The sequence below is a fragment of the Labrus mixtus genome, chromosome 9 (genome assembly GCF_963584025.1).
Source record: "Labrus mixtus chromosome 9, fLabMix1.1, whole genome shotgun sequence".
NCBI lineage: Eukaryota > Metazoa > Chordata > Actinopteri > Labriformes > Labridae > Labrus > Labrus mixtus.
In genome coordinates this window covers 26,688,414-26,703,786 of record NC_083620.1, presented here as the reverse complement: position 1 = coordinate 26,703,786, position 15,373 = coordinate 26,688,414, and the positions used below count along the sequence as shown (strand labels likewise).

General features: G+C 42.4%; 1 protein-coding gene across 1 annotated transcript in view; it reads right to left on the bottom strand.

Annotated features, from left to right (window-relative positions):
* The window catches only part of LOC132980832 (spectrin beta chain, non-erythrocytic 4-like), a 71,753-nt gene that overhangs the window by 6,717 nt on the left and 49,663 nt on the right, over positions 1 to 15,373 (bottom strand). The window contains exons 26-40 of the mRNA XM_061047179.1: positions 13,939 to 14,202; positions 10,591 to 10,815; positions 10,062 to 10,151; positions 9,474 to 9,752; positions 9,107 to 9,237; positions 8,151 to 8,355; positions 7,649 to 7,894; positions 7,040 to 7,174; positions 6,125 to 6,369; positions 5,741 to 5,879; positions 5,389 to 5,473; positions 5,051 to 5,247; positions 3,839 to 4,878; positions 3,643 to 3,703; positions 2,863 to 3,119 (exon numbers count right to left, since the gene is read on the bottom strand). Coding sequence (XP_060903162.1) covers positions 2,863 to 3,119; positions 3,643 to 3,703; positions 3,839 to 4,878; positions 5,051 to 5,247; positions 5,389 to 5,473; positions 5,741 to 5,879; positions 6,125 to 6,369; positions 7,040 to 7,174; positions 7,649 to 7,894; positions 8,151 to 8,355; positions 9,107 to 9,237; positions 9,474 to 9,752; positions 10,062 to 10,151; positions 10,591 to 10,815; positions 13,939 to 14,202 — 3,599 coding nt within the window. The remainder of the gene's footprint in view (positions 1 to 2,862; positions 3,120 to 3,642; positions 3,704 to 3,838; positions 4,879 to 5,050; positions 5,248 to 5,388; positions 5,474 to 5,740; positions 5,880 to 6,124; positions 6,370 to 7,039; positions 7,175 to 7,648; positions 7,895 to 8,150; positions 8,356 to 9,106; positions 9,238 to 9,473; positions 9,753 to 10,061; positions 10,152 to 10,590; positions 10,816 to 13,938; positions 14,203 to 15,373) is intronic.

Genomic DNA, 15,373 nt, shown 5'->3' with positions numbered 1-15,373 from the left:
ACCGCCCAATACCTGACTGTAACTGTTCTATTTGATTTTAATTACTGACTTATCACTGTAGTCATTTCAAGCTTTTAAATTACTTTAGTGTTTATATTTTATTGCTCTTTTATTGATTTTATTTTCTGTAGTAGCTTCATCTCATTTCTCGTTGTTTATCATTTATGTGTGTTTTCTCGGCGTCGTTGTAAACGAGCGTCGCCCTCAAATGATCTCTCCGAGAACTTAAATAAAGGTTGATGATGATTTCTTAAAACACTCATTAGGAAACATCAACGTCAAAAACGTTCCAAACAAGCCAACAGGGCTTTTAAGAACAACATTTAAATCAAGTTTTAAACAAATGCCTTTCAGACTTTGGTTATAATAGTGTGACATAAACATAGACGTGAATTTAAAGCGGGTTTTTAACTGAGCGTTTACCCTTATCAAAAGGTAAGGCCGGCCTATCAGAGATGAGGAGACAGTCTTCAGAGATTTTAAGGGAACGTCTCTGGTTGTCCGTTAAACAAACTCTCCCTACATGATGTTCACAGAGCTTTGGTGATTAAACTAACAACGTTTTATTAAAGTTATCTCTGTAAAAATGTAACTATGGATGTAACAATCAGAAACTGGAAAATGGAAACTGACTAAAACAAAACTTGTATCATGCATTATTTTTTCTAGCGTTCCAGATGTATCTATTTGTGACTTTAACAACTTTTAATTTTTGTCAGAATGAAGAGAAAATATCAGATTCAGCCAATCAGAGGAAAGGATGAAAAAACAGATTAAATAAGAACTGCTCTTCTCCTGATCTGATCTGATTTGAATGAAATGATCTTTGTACTACACTATGCAGGAAGTGTGGTTTTAGTTTAATAAGATGTATCGTATTTATCTGAGTACACACCGCTCACATGCACTGATCAAATAATAAGGAACACTTGGTTATTCTGAATAATACCAGAACATTAATGTGCATGTAAACAAACGCAGGGCCTCTTCATGTAGCTATGTAACAGAGACAGGTTGAATCTAAAGCTTTCCTCTCAAGGCTTACTGTATCCTCTCTGTCTCAGCATTAACTGGAGGAGAATCCTGAGGGTCCGCCCCCTCAGATCCTGTCCTCCAATTAAATCTGAGCGTTAAGACAAAAAAAAGAGAGCAGACATAAGCCGAACAAGGATGTGTTTGGAGATTCACACTTGTCCAGATTTAAGCCATTCAGGATTATGCTTTACCTTGCCATGTACATAATCAGAGCATGTACATTCGAGACATTCATCCATTGCCTCAAGTGGGAACGTGAGTGGGACTCATCCACAGCTGGAAGGGGGGGGATGAGCTTTTAGCTGTGCGTGGTCAGCCCAGCCATTAGAGGGCAGTGCAGAGAGAGAGACTTTGCTGTTGGCGTCTCTTTGGAGAAAGCGGTGGCGGATCATCTGTGGAAGCGAGGTAGTGATTCTGTGTGTGTGTGTGTGTGTGTGTGTGTGTGTGTGTGTGTGTGTGCAGGGCAGGTTCTGGGTACAAGGCAAGTGTAGCCATCAACAGCTTCATCAACCTCCAATCCCACGGCATCCATCAGCCCGCCAGCCAGCAAACTGATGTCTTCTTTTGTGCTTTCTTTCTGTGTGCTCGTGTTAGAATGTGAGGCACCGTAAGCATCATGCGTGATGTTTTTACATGCAGTAAGATGTCAGGAGGATGCTTTTAAATTTATGTAGCTGTTTATCTTCACATCTCTGATCCTGATGATCAGAGATGACACACAATCAAGTATTCACAAACTGCAGCCTAACAGGAGAAGACAAAGTGACTACTGGTGCCACTTTATAGTGTACACTGATTTTAAGCTTTCTGAGTGGGCACTTTTCTAGCAGGCAAACAGTTCCTCTTTATCGGCTGACAGAAGCAACACCTGACAGAAAACTTGGATTATTGCTTAGTACAAATTATCAACCGTCAGCCTCTAAAACTTCCTGCTTTTTGGAATCAAAAAACACATTTGTTTCTGTTTAGAAATCAAAAATAGTGCTACTGAAATCAATCAACAACAAATAGTTATGCACTACCACTTCACTACTTCACAATGTAAACCAATCTGAATACTGTAACTGTATTTTTCTGCCAATTACAGGAGACACAATGTGCTTAGAAACTGTCTTTGTTCAAAGCCTTTGGAAGAGGATAGAGACGGACATAAGAACTTAACTTCCACTACGCAGAACGTGGAACCTTTCCTTAAAATGTTTTTCTGGTAACTGATGAAAAATGTAAATGCATCTCTTGAATCTAAACATGTGAAAACTATATTGTATGCATGCTTCTAAAGATAATCAGTGAATCCAGGGCTTAGCTAAGTAGTGCCCTTTTTTTTTTTTTTTTTTTTAAACCAATGAGTCTTCATGTGTCAGTCATGCATCCGTTCAAAATGTCCGACGCAGTGTCAGCGCAGTGTGTGAGGATTTGAGCTCAGCATGCGGAAGTCATGCCCTGTCCTTTGTTGTAGCTTATAAATGAAGGAGGAAGTGATGTCATGAGAAACAGACGTGAGGCCTACGACTGGCTGTTGCTGCAGCCGACATGAGTCCAATATTCCTATAAAGCGTTTTTTAGCAGTTATTTTTATCCCACTTTAGTGCTGGAGGAATAAGTTATCTTTTTATGAGAAAATTACTAAACTGAGGACATAGAAGACATAACCTTCCTGGACTGCAAAATTAAACTGTTTTTATTACCTCCAATTACTATTTAACCAAACGTTATCAAAAGGCCTTGATCAGTAATCCTTGATTCTGGTCCTCATGACACCAGTGTCCACCCTCCCTCTCTCTTGACTTCTCTCATGCAGCCTTCATTATGACCCTGAACACCCACCTATTAGTGCTCTTCTTCAGGCTCTCGATGTCCAGCTTGCGGAAAAGGAAGCCCTCATGGTGTGCGGTGTGTGTTGGCGGCTGGGGGACCGCCGGGCTGCTCTGGGCCGGAGCAGACCTGGACCGCCGCGTTGTCTCTCCGGCCTCTTTGGGTCGTGGTCGCCGCCGGGGTTTTGGTCTGTCCCGAGCTCTGGGCCGCTCGGGACGGGAAGACTTTTCTGGTATTCCGTTGGGCAGGCGGGGCACCTCACCACGGGCCTGAGGGTGGGGATGAAGTCAGTGAGCGTATCATTCATGGTTTTAAAGATAGAATTGGTTCATATTATTTAAGAATTCGATGGCGTTAGGCATCACCGTGTCTATGTGTAAGTTCTGCAAGTTATACATCCAGTGTTCCTGTTCACTTCAACCAGTGAGCAGACCTGCTGATCTGTCAGTATGACTCTACATAACTCTGGTTTCTCCGTGTTTTTCATATAAAAATACAACTTTTGTGAGGACATGTTGGTTTCTATAAATTTTCTGTGATAACACATTTTTCATTAATTGTCAGAAAGCATGTGAGCGGTCTAAAGTTACAACTATTCAACTTAATGTGACTACAGATGTCAGCAAGTGCTACACCAAAAATAAATAAAGAAAATAAAGAAAACGATCGTCTAAACTGGTGATGTGGGAGGTGTGCTGTGTTTCTTAAATGCATGCAACACAAAGAGACTCTAAGTATTTGCAAACAGTGTGTTTGGAAGAAATGCAAAAACAAACAAATAAAGCTCCAGACCTGTGCTGCTTCTCTCTCTTGAAGCTGCTCTACAATTTCTAGCAGGGTGGATCTCTTTTCTCTGCCAAGAAAAAAAAGGCAAGTTAGAGAATCACATTAACCTTGTTGATATTTTTGATTTCACAATCCATCCTGCAACATGATCCAACTGCAATGCCTTTTTATTCGCGCTCTTAAAAGCTATTAATAGTCTCACCCTCCTGCCGAGCGTCTGTCTGAGTGCTCCTTCCCCGTGTCGTGCTCGCTGGATTCCTGTCTCTCCAGCCGGTGTCGATCTCGTTCTCGTCGCCGGCCCTCGTGGCCTCCGTGGCCCTCCTTCTCACTTGACGTCTGTCTCTCCAGCGTCCGTCTATCCCGCCTCTCTGCATGTTCCCTCCACACCTCCTGAGGCAACTCGTCCCTGCGTGCCTGGATCAGCTGCTCGCTGGACAGCTGCCTTTCTATCTTGTGATCTCCTCGGTGGCCGTGGGTCTGGACCTGGGGCTCGGCATGGCCTAAAGGGTCAGTCCTGGACCCTCGGGGCCCTCTGGTGGGCTCGCTGTGCAGACGCTCCCTGCCAGGCTCTTGTAGCACCACCTCGGCCATCACAGCCACCTCCGCTTTCTCTGTCCCGATCTCCCCCATCATTAGCTCTCGCTCTCTCCCTCTTTCTCTCTCCCTCGCTTTCTCCAGTCGGCTGGCCACAAGCAGCGGCGTCACTGCGTCATCCAAATGTTTGATTTTTGGCTGCCTCAGATACGGGGACGTTTTCGTCTCCAGCGTCCTTGCAGCCTGTGCTGGATGCAGATGACTCATCACCTTTACCGCCTGGTCTTTCGCTGCACTGGTGCCCTCTCGCGCCTGATTGGCTGATACTAGCATGGCCGCTGTGGCTATCGATGCGATCGAGGAAGGCGAGGGCTTGCCTATTCCTGCAGCCACTCCAACCACAGCACCCTGTCGCGCCTCCAGGGTGTGGCGGTAGCTGGAACCGTTCATCACGGGGGTGTAGTTGGCGACCGTGGAGCCCAGTCGACGGGCCACAGATGAAGGAGAAGGTGTCGGCGTAGCAGGTGAGGGCGAGGGAGGAGAGCTGGCTTCGTTCTGTTCATAGATGGTCTGTCTGGCTACGGGGGAGATTGGGAGGCGGGGGAGAGTGGATGGAGTCGGTGAGGCATCTTGGGGGTCCAGGAAGACTTTACGACCCAGCAGAGGGGTCGGGGGTAGTTTACTTTGCTCTGCTTTCAATTTTTCTACCTGCAGAAAGAAAAGAGAAACTTTAAAAACAGACAAAAAAAACGGTTTGACTTGTGAATGATGCTGTAAATGAAAACAACGTCCTGTATGCTGGGAATCAAGCGTGATTGTATTTCAGAACTTAAAGTCTTTGCAGCAGAAACTTCTCTTGACAGTGTTGATGGTGACATACCGTGGTGAGTCGTCGCAGCGAGCTGAATCGCTCCTCCCAGGTGGCGGCAGCTTTGCGGAAGGCCTCGTGTCGACGAATCAGCTGCTCCACCTCGTCGACACTCCCTCCCAGCTCCTTGCTGCTGATGAACGGCTCCTGAGCGGTCAGCCACGCTTCGGCCACCACCGCCTCCTGGGCAAACTGGTGAACCTCCAACACTGAGGGGAGGAGAGGAACAAAAACAAACCTAATTATTTCCATGCAAAATGTAGCGTATAAATACTTTTGTGTACATCTCTTTCCAAACATTAAACAGATTATAGGTCTGAGAGTGTGTGTGCGTTTGTGCAGCCACTCACATTGCTGTAGGACTTCCCAGTGCTTGTCCCACTTCTCAGACAGCTCAAGCTGCTTACCAATAACCTTCTCAAGCTTCTCCTTAATCTGAAAATCAAAACACCAACTGTCAGTATCATATCATTACAGAGGTTAGACCCGCCTGTCTTGTTTATCTTACTAAACCCCGCCACCAGAACAAAAACTATTCAATCTTTGCCAAAGGCTTTTTGATGAATTTTTTAGCTTAAAACATGAAATGATTTTCAGCTGCCACATGAGCGCAGTGAATAAGACCCTGCAGTATAAAAAACTGAATTTACAGCTACATTGAGTATTAACTTCAGGAAGACAAAATCTATCCTTCAAATGTACCTCTTCAGCTGCTGGGTTTCTCGCAGCCAGCAGGGTTTTACCCATCTCGATACACTCCAGGGTGCTCTGGCTGCGAGCGTCTACTTCACTCTTCAGACTCTGGTGATAATTCATCAGCACCTCTACTGAGGACACGTCTCTGCAAGAAGAACAATAATTTAATGAATGAAGAAACCTAAGTTAGCACACCAGAAGAAGGTCTTTAAATCAAATTGCACATGGTAAAAAATTAAACAAATATATATAATGTGTCCTCTTACTAAAGTCTTCTCCCTTAGTTCATCACGGTTTTGTATTCTCTTGTGCATGCTTTAAGTACTTTACAACATCCCCTTGATTTAACTCTGAGGTGGAAATGAAAAGCTCCTGTTTCTTTTAGTGTACCTGGGCTTCTCTCCCGTCCCGATCTGACAGATGATTGAGTCCATCCAAATGATCTGATCTCGAACCAAGCCAAAGAACCTCAGCTTGTCCGTCTCGGTGGTAATCTGTAGTCGACACTCCTCGCAGGATGTAAGCAGCTCTTTCCAGTACTGCATCACGTCATGCTCGCAGCAGGCGATGGCATCGGCCTTCTCGCCAGCGTACACTGTCCTCAGCTGGGCGGCGCTCTCTTGCAGCTGACGCACCTGGTAGAGGTAGAAAGTAGACTTTAGTAAAAAATGAAGAAGCAGAAATGAGAAATATATACATAAAGAGAGAGAGAGTTTGCTTTCCAAATGACGCACAAAACCCAGCTGCTCTGACAGCTGGGTTTAGTCAGGGCCAAATAGTACAGTTTCTGTCACTGGAGTGGACTCAGAGCAGCTGGGATTATGTATTTTCCTTTAGCAAAAGAACCACCTGTCTGTCTGTTCACCAGGTGCAGCACAGAGAATTCATAGAGCTACTTTAAATGCAAAGGTGCAATAAAGATTTAAACTCACATGTAACTTTTTTGTATTTACAGTACGATAAGAAATGTACTTGAAGTGATGATAAATTTAACAAACTATCAAACTAAAGATCGTTTTATAAAAGCTGAACACAACACATAGGATAGTCTGCGATCAGTATCCTGGGACAGGATATACCATGTTACAGAGTTTAAGAGTTTAAAACAAAGACAAGTTATCCTTAGTCTTTCTCACCTCCACCTCATGTGAAGATTAAAGTGAGTTAATCAGCATTAGAAGTGGACAGAGTGATCATCACAGAAGGAAGATTTTGTGATTTTTGTCCGAAATGAGTATTGAGGCCAGTTGATAATTTTACAGGTTTTTTAACATGCTCCCTGCTCATGTGTGTGTGTTCGTTTACTTGTGTGACCAGCAGCTGTATGTCCTGTTCAAAGCTGTGCAGGAGTCTCTGCAGGGTGCTGGTGTTGGCAGTGCTGCCCTGACGAGCCCGAACCTCCGGCAGCCTCTGATGTTTGTCCTCAATTTGAGTCAAAACCTGAAAAAAAAAAAGAACATCGAAATTAAAAAAGGATCGTAGCACGCCGTGACAAGAATGAAAACTCTCTATATATGTTTCTTTTAGGTGTGAAATCAGTCTACATCAGTTCGCTCCTTTTTAAATAATCTGGAGACAAAAAGTGTGTCATGTATAAGAGTCGACACAACACCAGATTTTTAAAACTATGATATTTTTCTAATAAAAATCAAACCGTATCAGTAGCTTTTGATACAGCAACAACAGTAGAAGTCTTACGCACCGTATAGTGGGACATTTCTTGTTTTTATTTTCCAAACAATGCAGGCAAATTCCTGCACAGTTTAAATGGCAGGAATACGTTTTTGTGCAATTTAGACATCGCTCTCTTTCTTTTGGTTAAAACGACTGAAGGGTATTGTTTATTTACATCTTGTCTGAAATCAATAAAGTGGAAATCATCAATATAGTATTACATCTCCTCCGGTATCTCACCTCTCTGCAGTCAGAGAAAAACTTGTGCAGCTGGTGTGAGGCAGCGAGCATCTGCGCCCGGGTCTCCATCAGTTCCAGTAAATCTGCCCAGGCCTCATTCACCCCGTCCTTCCATTCAGCAATGGTGGCGGCCTCCGAGTGGCCGTAGTCAATGAGCTCGTCCACCATCTGGTTCACAGCGGTCACTCGCTCTTGTCCCACACTGCCTGTCTCTGACGCAAACTCTGTAAACTTCTCCTGCAGGACCTGGTGGTGTTGTAGTGGCAGAAGACAGAATGGAAACTAAATGTAAAAATAACAGATAAGATTTAGAAATGTTTTGTTAAATTTTGTGAGTAAATCATCATGTAGAATTCTTCATTATGCTTTCAGGTAAGGTAAAGGTAAGGTATACTAATCAAACTTATATTTAAAGTTGGTAAATCATCATGGCACTTATGTTATACAAATGTTTCCTGAATCTGTTAATTCATCCACAAGCACCATCTGCTGACACACTTACAGTAACGTGCTCAAAGTCTTGACCGAGTTCAGGCGAGCTGGCAACCACCTCCCTCTGAGCGATCCACTGCTCCAGCTCGTCCACCTCCCTGTTGAGCTGGTAGAGCCAGTACTGCTGCTCCAGACGGCTCTTCCTCTCCTCCACCAGGTCCTTCAGAGACACGTACAGACGGTCGATCTGAGACTGACGCTTGCTGATGTACTCGCTGTGGAACAGAGAACAGATAGCGTGTCAGGGCGGGAATGAAAACACTCAGAGAGAACTGTGGCATTTATTTTTATTTATTGCAGAAGTTAAGCAGGTGTCAGATGTAAAAAAATAAGTGGCTTCTTTAAACACTTCAGACCTTTTAGGACCCCCCTTGCCCTTCATTTAAGCATGGCCTAAATACAGCGCTTAAAACACTCTCAGAGATTCTGCTCCATATTTACATTTTGGCAGCAGATATAAATTAAAGCTATAAAATCTCTTGTTCCTCCATGACAGTCAACTCATTTTCAAATCTCTGGAACCATCTTGAGATAATTTCTGCAACAGGACATGAAGTGTTATTCTGCTGTTTGTAGCCATAAGAACTAAACCATGCAGGATTGAAACCCGCTGTGTTCCTCTGCGACTGTGCTGCAGCCCATTCACTTCAAGGTTCAGCGTTCTTTGTGTGCTAGGATAGCTCTTCTTCTTCTTCTTCTTCTTCTGTGTGGCATTGTTATAACATATTAGAGCTGTCACATTCCTGTCAGCTTAAACCAGTCTGGTTTTAAGTAACACTTTAACCAGTTCCTTTTGGTCGTCCACTGGCAACAATCCCTCTTTTGACTTTTAAAATAAAATACTTAATCTGACCATAACCCCATGCTGGGGTCAGAATACAGAAATGTGAGAGGATTTGCAGAATGTATTCGCTGTGACAAAAAAAAAAAACCCTCGCTGACAAATCTCTGTGTTTACATGCTCACCAGTCTGGATGCCCCATCTCCAGCAGCTGTCGACACTGCTGTGACAGCAGGCCGATGGTCTCGGCGTAGTCCTCGATGGTCTGCTCCAGGATCAAGTGTTTCTTCAGAAGCTGCAGTGTGCTCGGTTCATCCTGTTGGGAGGAGGAAGCGACGCACGAAAGGAGGAGTTTCACTTTAAAATAACACAAGTGATCTATCTCGCCCTGTGTGGTGTAAACTTTCATTCAATGTGAAGAGGAAATCATTTTGTTGGGATTAGATTCCAAACAAAATGAGACAAAAAATGAAGCATTGCTGATGACTAATGAGACTAACAACTGATGATGAGCAGCTCTGAAATGCATCTTTCAGATAGAGGCACACCCACCTTCCCCTTCTCCTCGTTCATCATGTGCAGCTCCTGCTCGCTGAGCCAGGTCTCCACCTCGGCCGTGTCAAAGTAGTACTGCTGGGCCTGGTACATGGCATCGAGAATCAGCTGCCTCCTCTCGGTCTCTGTCCAGAGCAGAGCCCACAGCTGGGCCAGCTGGTCGTGCCCGGCCCTGACACAGTCGGCCTCAGGGCTGCGTATGGACGCTATGATCCCTGCCCTCTCCAAAACGTCATCGATCCGGCTCCTGTGGCCCTGCAGCTCCCTCTGAAGGGTCTGCAGGAGAGGAAGAAGACCATGACAGAAAGAAGAGACCACTGTTTAAATCTTTCCTGTGATGTTTTGAAAAAAGGAATGATAGAGAGTCACTGTTATGTTACAGAGTTTAAAAAAAGCAGCGTGCATGAAAAATGAGAATGGAGGAAAAATTAGGAGTTAGATTTTGCACATCATGTTAATCCATCATAATATCATCTATCTGTTGGTGATAATGACGTAAGGTTTTAAATCAGGCTTTTTATCTGAACTGTTTATATGTATCAGTCTATAAAATGGCAGTAAAAATTACTGCCTGATTTTCCTCACCTGATTCTTTTTCATGAGCTGCTGGACCTCCTGCAGAGTGGAGCCGTGCTCCTGAGACATGGCCATGGGGAGGCGCTCCTGAACCCACAACTACAACCACAACAATAAGACACACAACATCCAAGAGTTTGTGGGAGCACCTCGTGTGTTTTATGTGACCGTGTCTGCATGTGTGATTCTGTACATTCACAGAAATACCTTTTTTAAATCTCGTGAATGATGAACTCGAAGATAGAGTGACATCTCAGAAATAGTAAACATCATTTGAACTTCAAGAGGGCTGAGCAATAACTGACAATAACTGGTTTTCAATTTGCATGCATGCAAATAAAAATGAGTTTACAAAGATTTTTGGGGATCAAACAGCGGTCTTAAAATGTAAATAATTCCTCTTTATTATAAGGATTTGTTTTAATTATGGTTACGGTTTAGATTTTGGTTCGTCTCCAGGAAATCAAAGAAACTGCTGAAAACCTAATTTTGTGTTTGCTTGTGTGTTTGTGCGTTGGCTGTAAACCATCAAACTAACAATCTCGTCTTCCAGGTCTCGTCCGACTTGGTGAACTTCCTTTGACGCCAGCAGGATGCGCCGCCTCTCCTTCAGCGGCTCGATCAGACGCACCATCCTGGCCTCGACGGCAGCCTGCCGCCCGCCGACGTTCTCCTTCACCTGCGTGTGCTGCGGGATGGTGGACACCTGCACCTGGAGCTGACCCACCTCCTTATACCACTCCTCCATCTGGGTCTCCATGGTCTGATGAGGAGAGGGAGGAGGACAAGTTTAAAACAGGCGGAGGAAAAGAAGTCGTGTTGATTGGGAGAGAGGGATTGAGGTAGTTTAGAGAAAAAGAGAAAAGATTTAGTGGAAAGAAAGAGGAGGAGTGAGAGGATTTGAAAGAAGTGCAAACTATTGTGAGTTTGTTTTTGTAAAGATTCTTTGGTGGTGGAAAATTCATGTTTGTCTAGTTTTAATTCTGACACAGATTTAAGATAACTACTGTATGTGTTAAGTGAAAAGACGAATGTGCTAAAAGAGTACCTACAAATAAACTGATAAACCCTGTATGTAGGGCTATCAGTGTCTGTTACTAATCCAAAAATTAAAGATAAAGTGCAGCAGAAGGCATGTTAGCATCATAGGTTTCTCTTTTATCCCTGATTTGTAAGCAGAAAAAGTGAAACATGGCAGATCAATGAAACAAAAAAGGATTGTTTAACAACATAGAAATGTCAGAAATCAAAGATGTATTAAAAGATCAGCATGAAAACAAAGGTGAGGCTAAAAGAATAACTCCAAATAAAAAGACATGAAGTGTGAAGTTTACTGTACCCCTTGGCAGGATGGATGCTGGGTAGTGGAGTTGGGTTTTGGAGTGAGGATGATGTGGTAAAGCAGAGCTAATGGCGGCCTGTTAAAGGAAGCTGTAAGCTGCATGCTGTGGGAGAGGACAGCGAGACATGTTCTGAAACGATGAAGGAATGGAAGAATGAATCTGAGCGTTAACTCGGCAAACGTCTGCCTGATGTTTGTGAGTCAAGAATCTGAGTGAAGAGTTTCATCCCGACATCACACGGGTGGAAGACGACTTCTTTAAAACACATCAGTGACTGACATGAAAGTCTGTTTACATATTCAGTTATCATAAGACATGCTGGAAAACTTTGCACTGCAAATGTGATTCTTGTTTGCTTTTGACTAGTGGAAGTTGGGCTGGGAATCTTTGGGTGTCTCACGATTTGATTCGATTTAGAATCTATTTTCAAACAAAACAATTCATGATTCAGAGTCTATTTTTCAGGATGTACTCCAGTCACTGGATGAATTTCTTGCTGCTCCATTTGGCATTCTCCTGAGTTAAAGAGCTAGCCTTAGCACTTAGCAGGGAGTGACTGATTAGCCCCCCCCCCCCCCCCAAAAAAAGGGATTTTTGGAAGTTATGAATCAATTTAAAATCTCAGAAGATAAGAATCTGTATTTTTACATTTCGATTGTTTTCCCCCCACCTCTAAGTGAAGACTTTCAAGATTCTCTATGTGTAAGAAACGGACAGACAAGAGATGTAAGACTGAATTTTTACTCCTTACTATCCCATCAGATAAGATATATGAGAGATGTTGATTATAGAGGATTAAAAATTACAGAAAGACATTTATCTAAAGAATAAAGACCTGGTCTGAGGGGATTCTGGGCAGTCTGCGTGTGAGGAGTTTCATAACTGTCTCTTAAAATACAAAAATAAAACATAAACTAACACAAATAAAGAAACGTTTTCATGATATATGTATACAATTTAATATCAAGAGTCGGAAGCTTTTATATAATGTTTTAATTCAATGTTGATGGTAGAAAATGATAATATAATAGGGTCACTTTTATGCACGGCTGGATTCCCCTTGGCTGGTCGTAAATAATAGTAACTTGATTTTTTTATATTGATTGATCCATGTATACACATACTCCTCACTAGATTAATACTGTAGAAAAAAAGTACTTTTTGTCTTCGGTTTTTTCCTGTCGTTAAATCATCAGTCTGCAGTTTAGCATTAAATGAATGCACTAAGATTCAGATAATAAAATGCTTTCCAGACTAATTTTCTATTCAACTCAATGAATCATGAACTTAATGAACAAACTGCTGATTTAGTTTGAAAATCAGAGAATCCTACATGAAGTCTTTTATTTTGAAAATCCACACTTTTAATGAATCTATATTTTAAGAATGGTATCATGATGAAACTCTTCCACAGCTCAGACGGGGATGCTGATAGCTTTATGGTGTTAAAAAAGAATAAAAGTGGTTGTCGGGGTAAACGTGAGTCTGAGTGGCTGAAATGAGATGAAGCGCCGAAGAGGAGAAAGCGCTGAAGGCACACGGTGAAAGCTGCAGTTGTAAGTCTTTTCCGAACATGATGTTTGGTTTCATTATTAATGAGACGAGGCCGTCATTGTGTGGAAATGATAAGGTAAACAGTGAGTCATTCTGCAACAGTTCAACACGTAGACTGGAGCTGTAGTGAAGAATTCTCAAACTGGTAGAAAAAAAACGACTTGAGCTCTGAGCAACCTGAGAGACCCGTATCCCAGAAAACAAGACAAATATGAAGCCTCATAATAAGTAACATCATAAACTGTCTTTTTCTGAATAGCAGAAAAAAACAGGTTGAGCTTTAAGATGAAAATTCTCTTCAGAGTGTTGAAATAAAAACCTAAAATAATTATCTCAGGCTGAGTCCACATGTAGGAAGATCTTTTTTTAAACAGAGGTTGTTCTGTTGCAGTTTGACCTTTAGTACACATGCAAATGGTGTTCTGTTTTATGCTTTTTCAGAAACTCTGTTTAAGGTGTTTCTGTGTAGACGGGGTCAAACTCTGCATGTTTCAGCTCAGTTTGACGTCATTGTGCGACGCTGTCACTTTTGTTTACATGAGGTTAGTGCGATAAACAAACTAGTGCTGGTGCTTACTGGACTTTTTACACACACATACATACACAGTTATTCTCCCCCTATGTTGACGAGCAGAGTAAAATGAAATGGTCATTGCAGAGGAACGGGCTGAAACATTTTAGCAGGTCATGGAAATCGTTTCTGACTTGGCATGCTCATGACAGACGTAACAGTGTGCTTTGTGTTTTCATGTGGACAAAGATGTTTTTGAGAACTTAACGTGGGTGGACGGGATTATTTTTTGAAACGAGGAAAACCCCAATTTAAAAAAAATACCCGTCTATGTGTGGACGAGGCCGTAAGCTGCAAAAAAGGTAAACTTTCAAGTCCTTTTATGTTTATGTGCTCATCATGAAGTCTGAGAATGGACCAGAGTACTTCCTGGTCAGATACCTTCACATGTCACTGAATGTATTGAAACTCTACATACCTGTAGTTTTTTCAGCTGCTTGTTGACAGTGGTGAGGTCCTGTCCCGGGTCCACGTAGACCAGTTGACCCTCCAGCTGGCCGAGTCTATGGTCAAGGCTTTCATAGCTCTGAACCAGCAGGTCTGCCTTGTTAGCCTCAAAGAGCTGACGGGCTTTCGCCTGGGTGGTACTCTCCAGATCCTGCCAGCACTCCCTGATCTCCTCCAGCTTCCTTCGAACGACCGGGCTGAGCTCCGGCTTCTCCTGGATCAGCTGCTGGCCCTCCTGGATGGAGGGATCAGAGAGAACACAGAGGGCGCAGTCAGACCGGGATCAAACCTTTCATGTTTCTATAAGGACCATTAAATGTGATAATGACATGCAGACCACACACTTATCAGAGAGAAGAACATAGGAATAATCCACAGCATGTCTGAATATATCAAACTTTATGTAAATATTTAAAACACACTGAAGCTTCTGAAAGTCACACCACACTCCCCCTGCTAAACAGACCCTGTTCTGATAATAGGCTCATTTAGTCGGATAACTGCAGCGTTAATCAGTGAACCTTTGACACTACAGGACACCTGGGATTTATTAACATACACTCATAATCTTTAAGCATATATTAGCTTCATGGTAATCACTTATTTATTCCTCATCGTCATGCAAATTCAGGCCAAAATATTCTCCAAAAATCTCATCAGATCATCCGCTCTGATCAAACGATCTCAGAGGATTTCAAAACAGCACAAAGAACAAAATGACACAAAATAGGGATTACATATTCAAACAATTCTTAGAGGTGAAGCTGGAAAACGCTTTCATTATCAAATTATCAGGTGATATTCTTAAGATGTTGTTATTTCATTGTTATGGTCTAAATCAATGGTCGACATTTCACATGGTCTGATCAACTATTACAAAACCAAAACACATTTTGTCACAAAAACAAGACGCTGAGTGTCTCACTGCTGTGAATAAGTCAGAAGTCAAATAGGAAAATATAAAACATTAGGCTTTAGATTTTTTCACCTATTCTCGCTTTAATTGAAAAGAAAATTAAACCTTTTGGATCTGAAATGTGAATTCTACTACTGTAAATATTTAATTGATGTAAATATGTTTTTTTTTGCTAATTGTATTCCTGTTTTTTTTAGCAGTTTTAACAACATAATTTCCCCCAATGTGGGACGAATAAAGTTTATCTTATCTTATCTACAATACAAGAAAAGGAACTGCAGGAGATACGTGTAAAATGTAACACATGCAGTCAAATACTATTCATTAATATAAAGGGGGAATAAATCCTTTTACACTTCACCACGTTTTTTAGTATTCACTGAATCTTTTGTTGGTATCATTATGTGCAGACACTGTGAAACAAACTGGGTAAGGATGTGTGTGTGTGTGTGTGTGTGTGTGTGGGTGTGTGTGTGTGTGAAGAGATTAA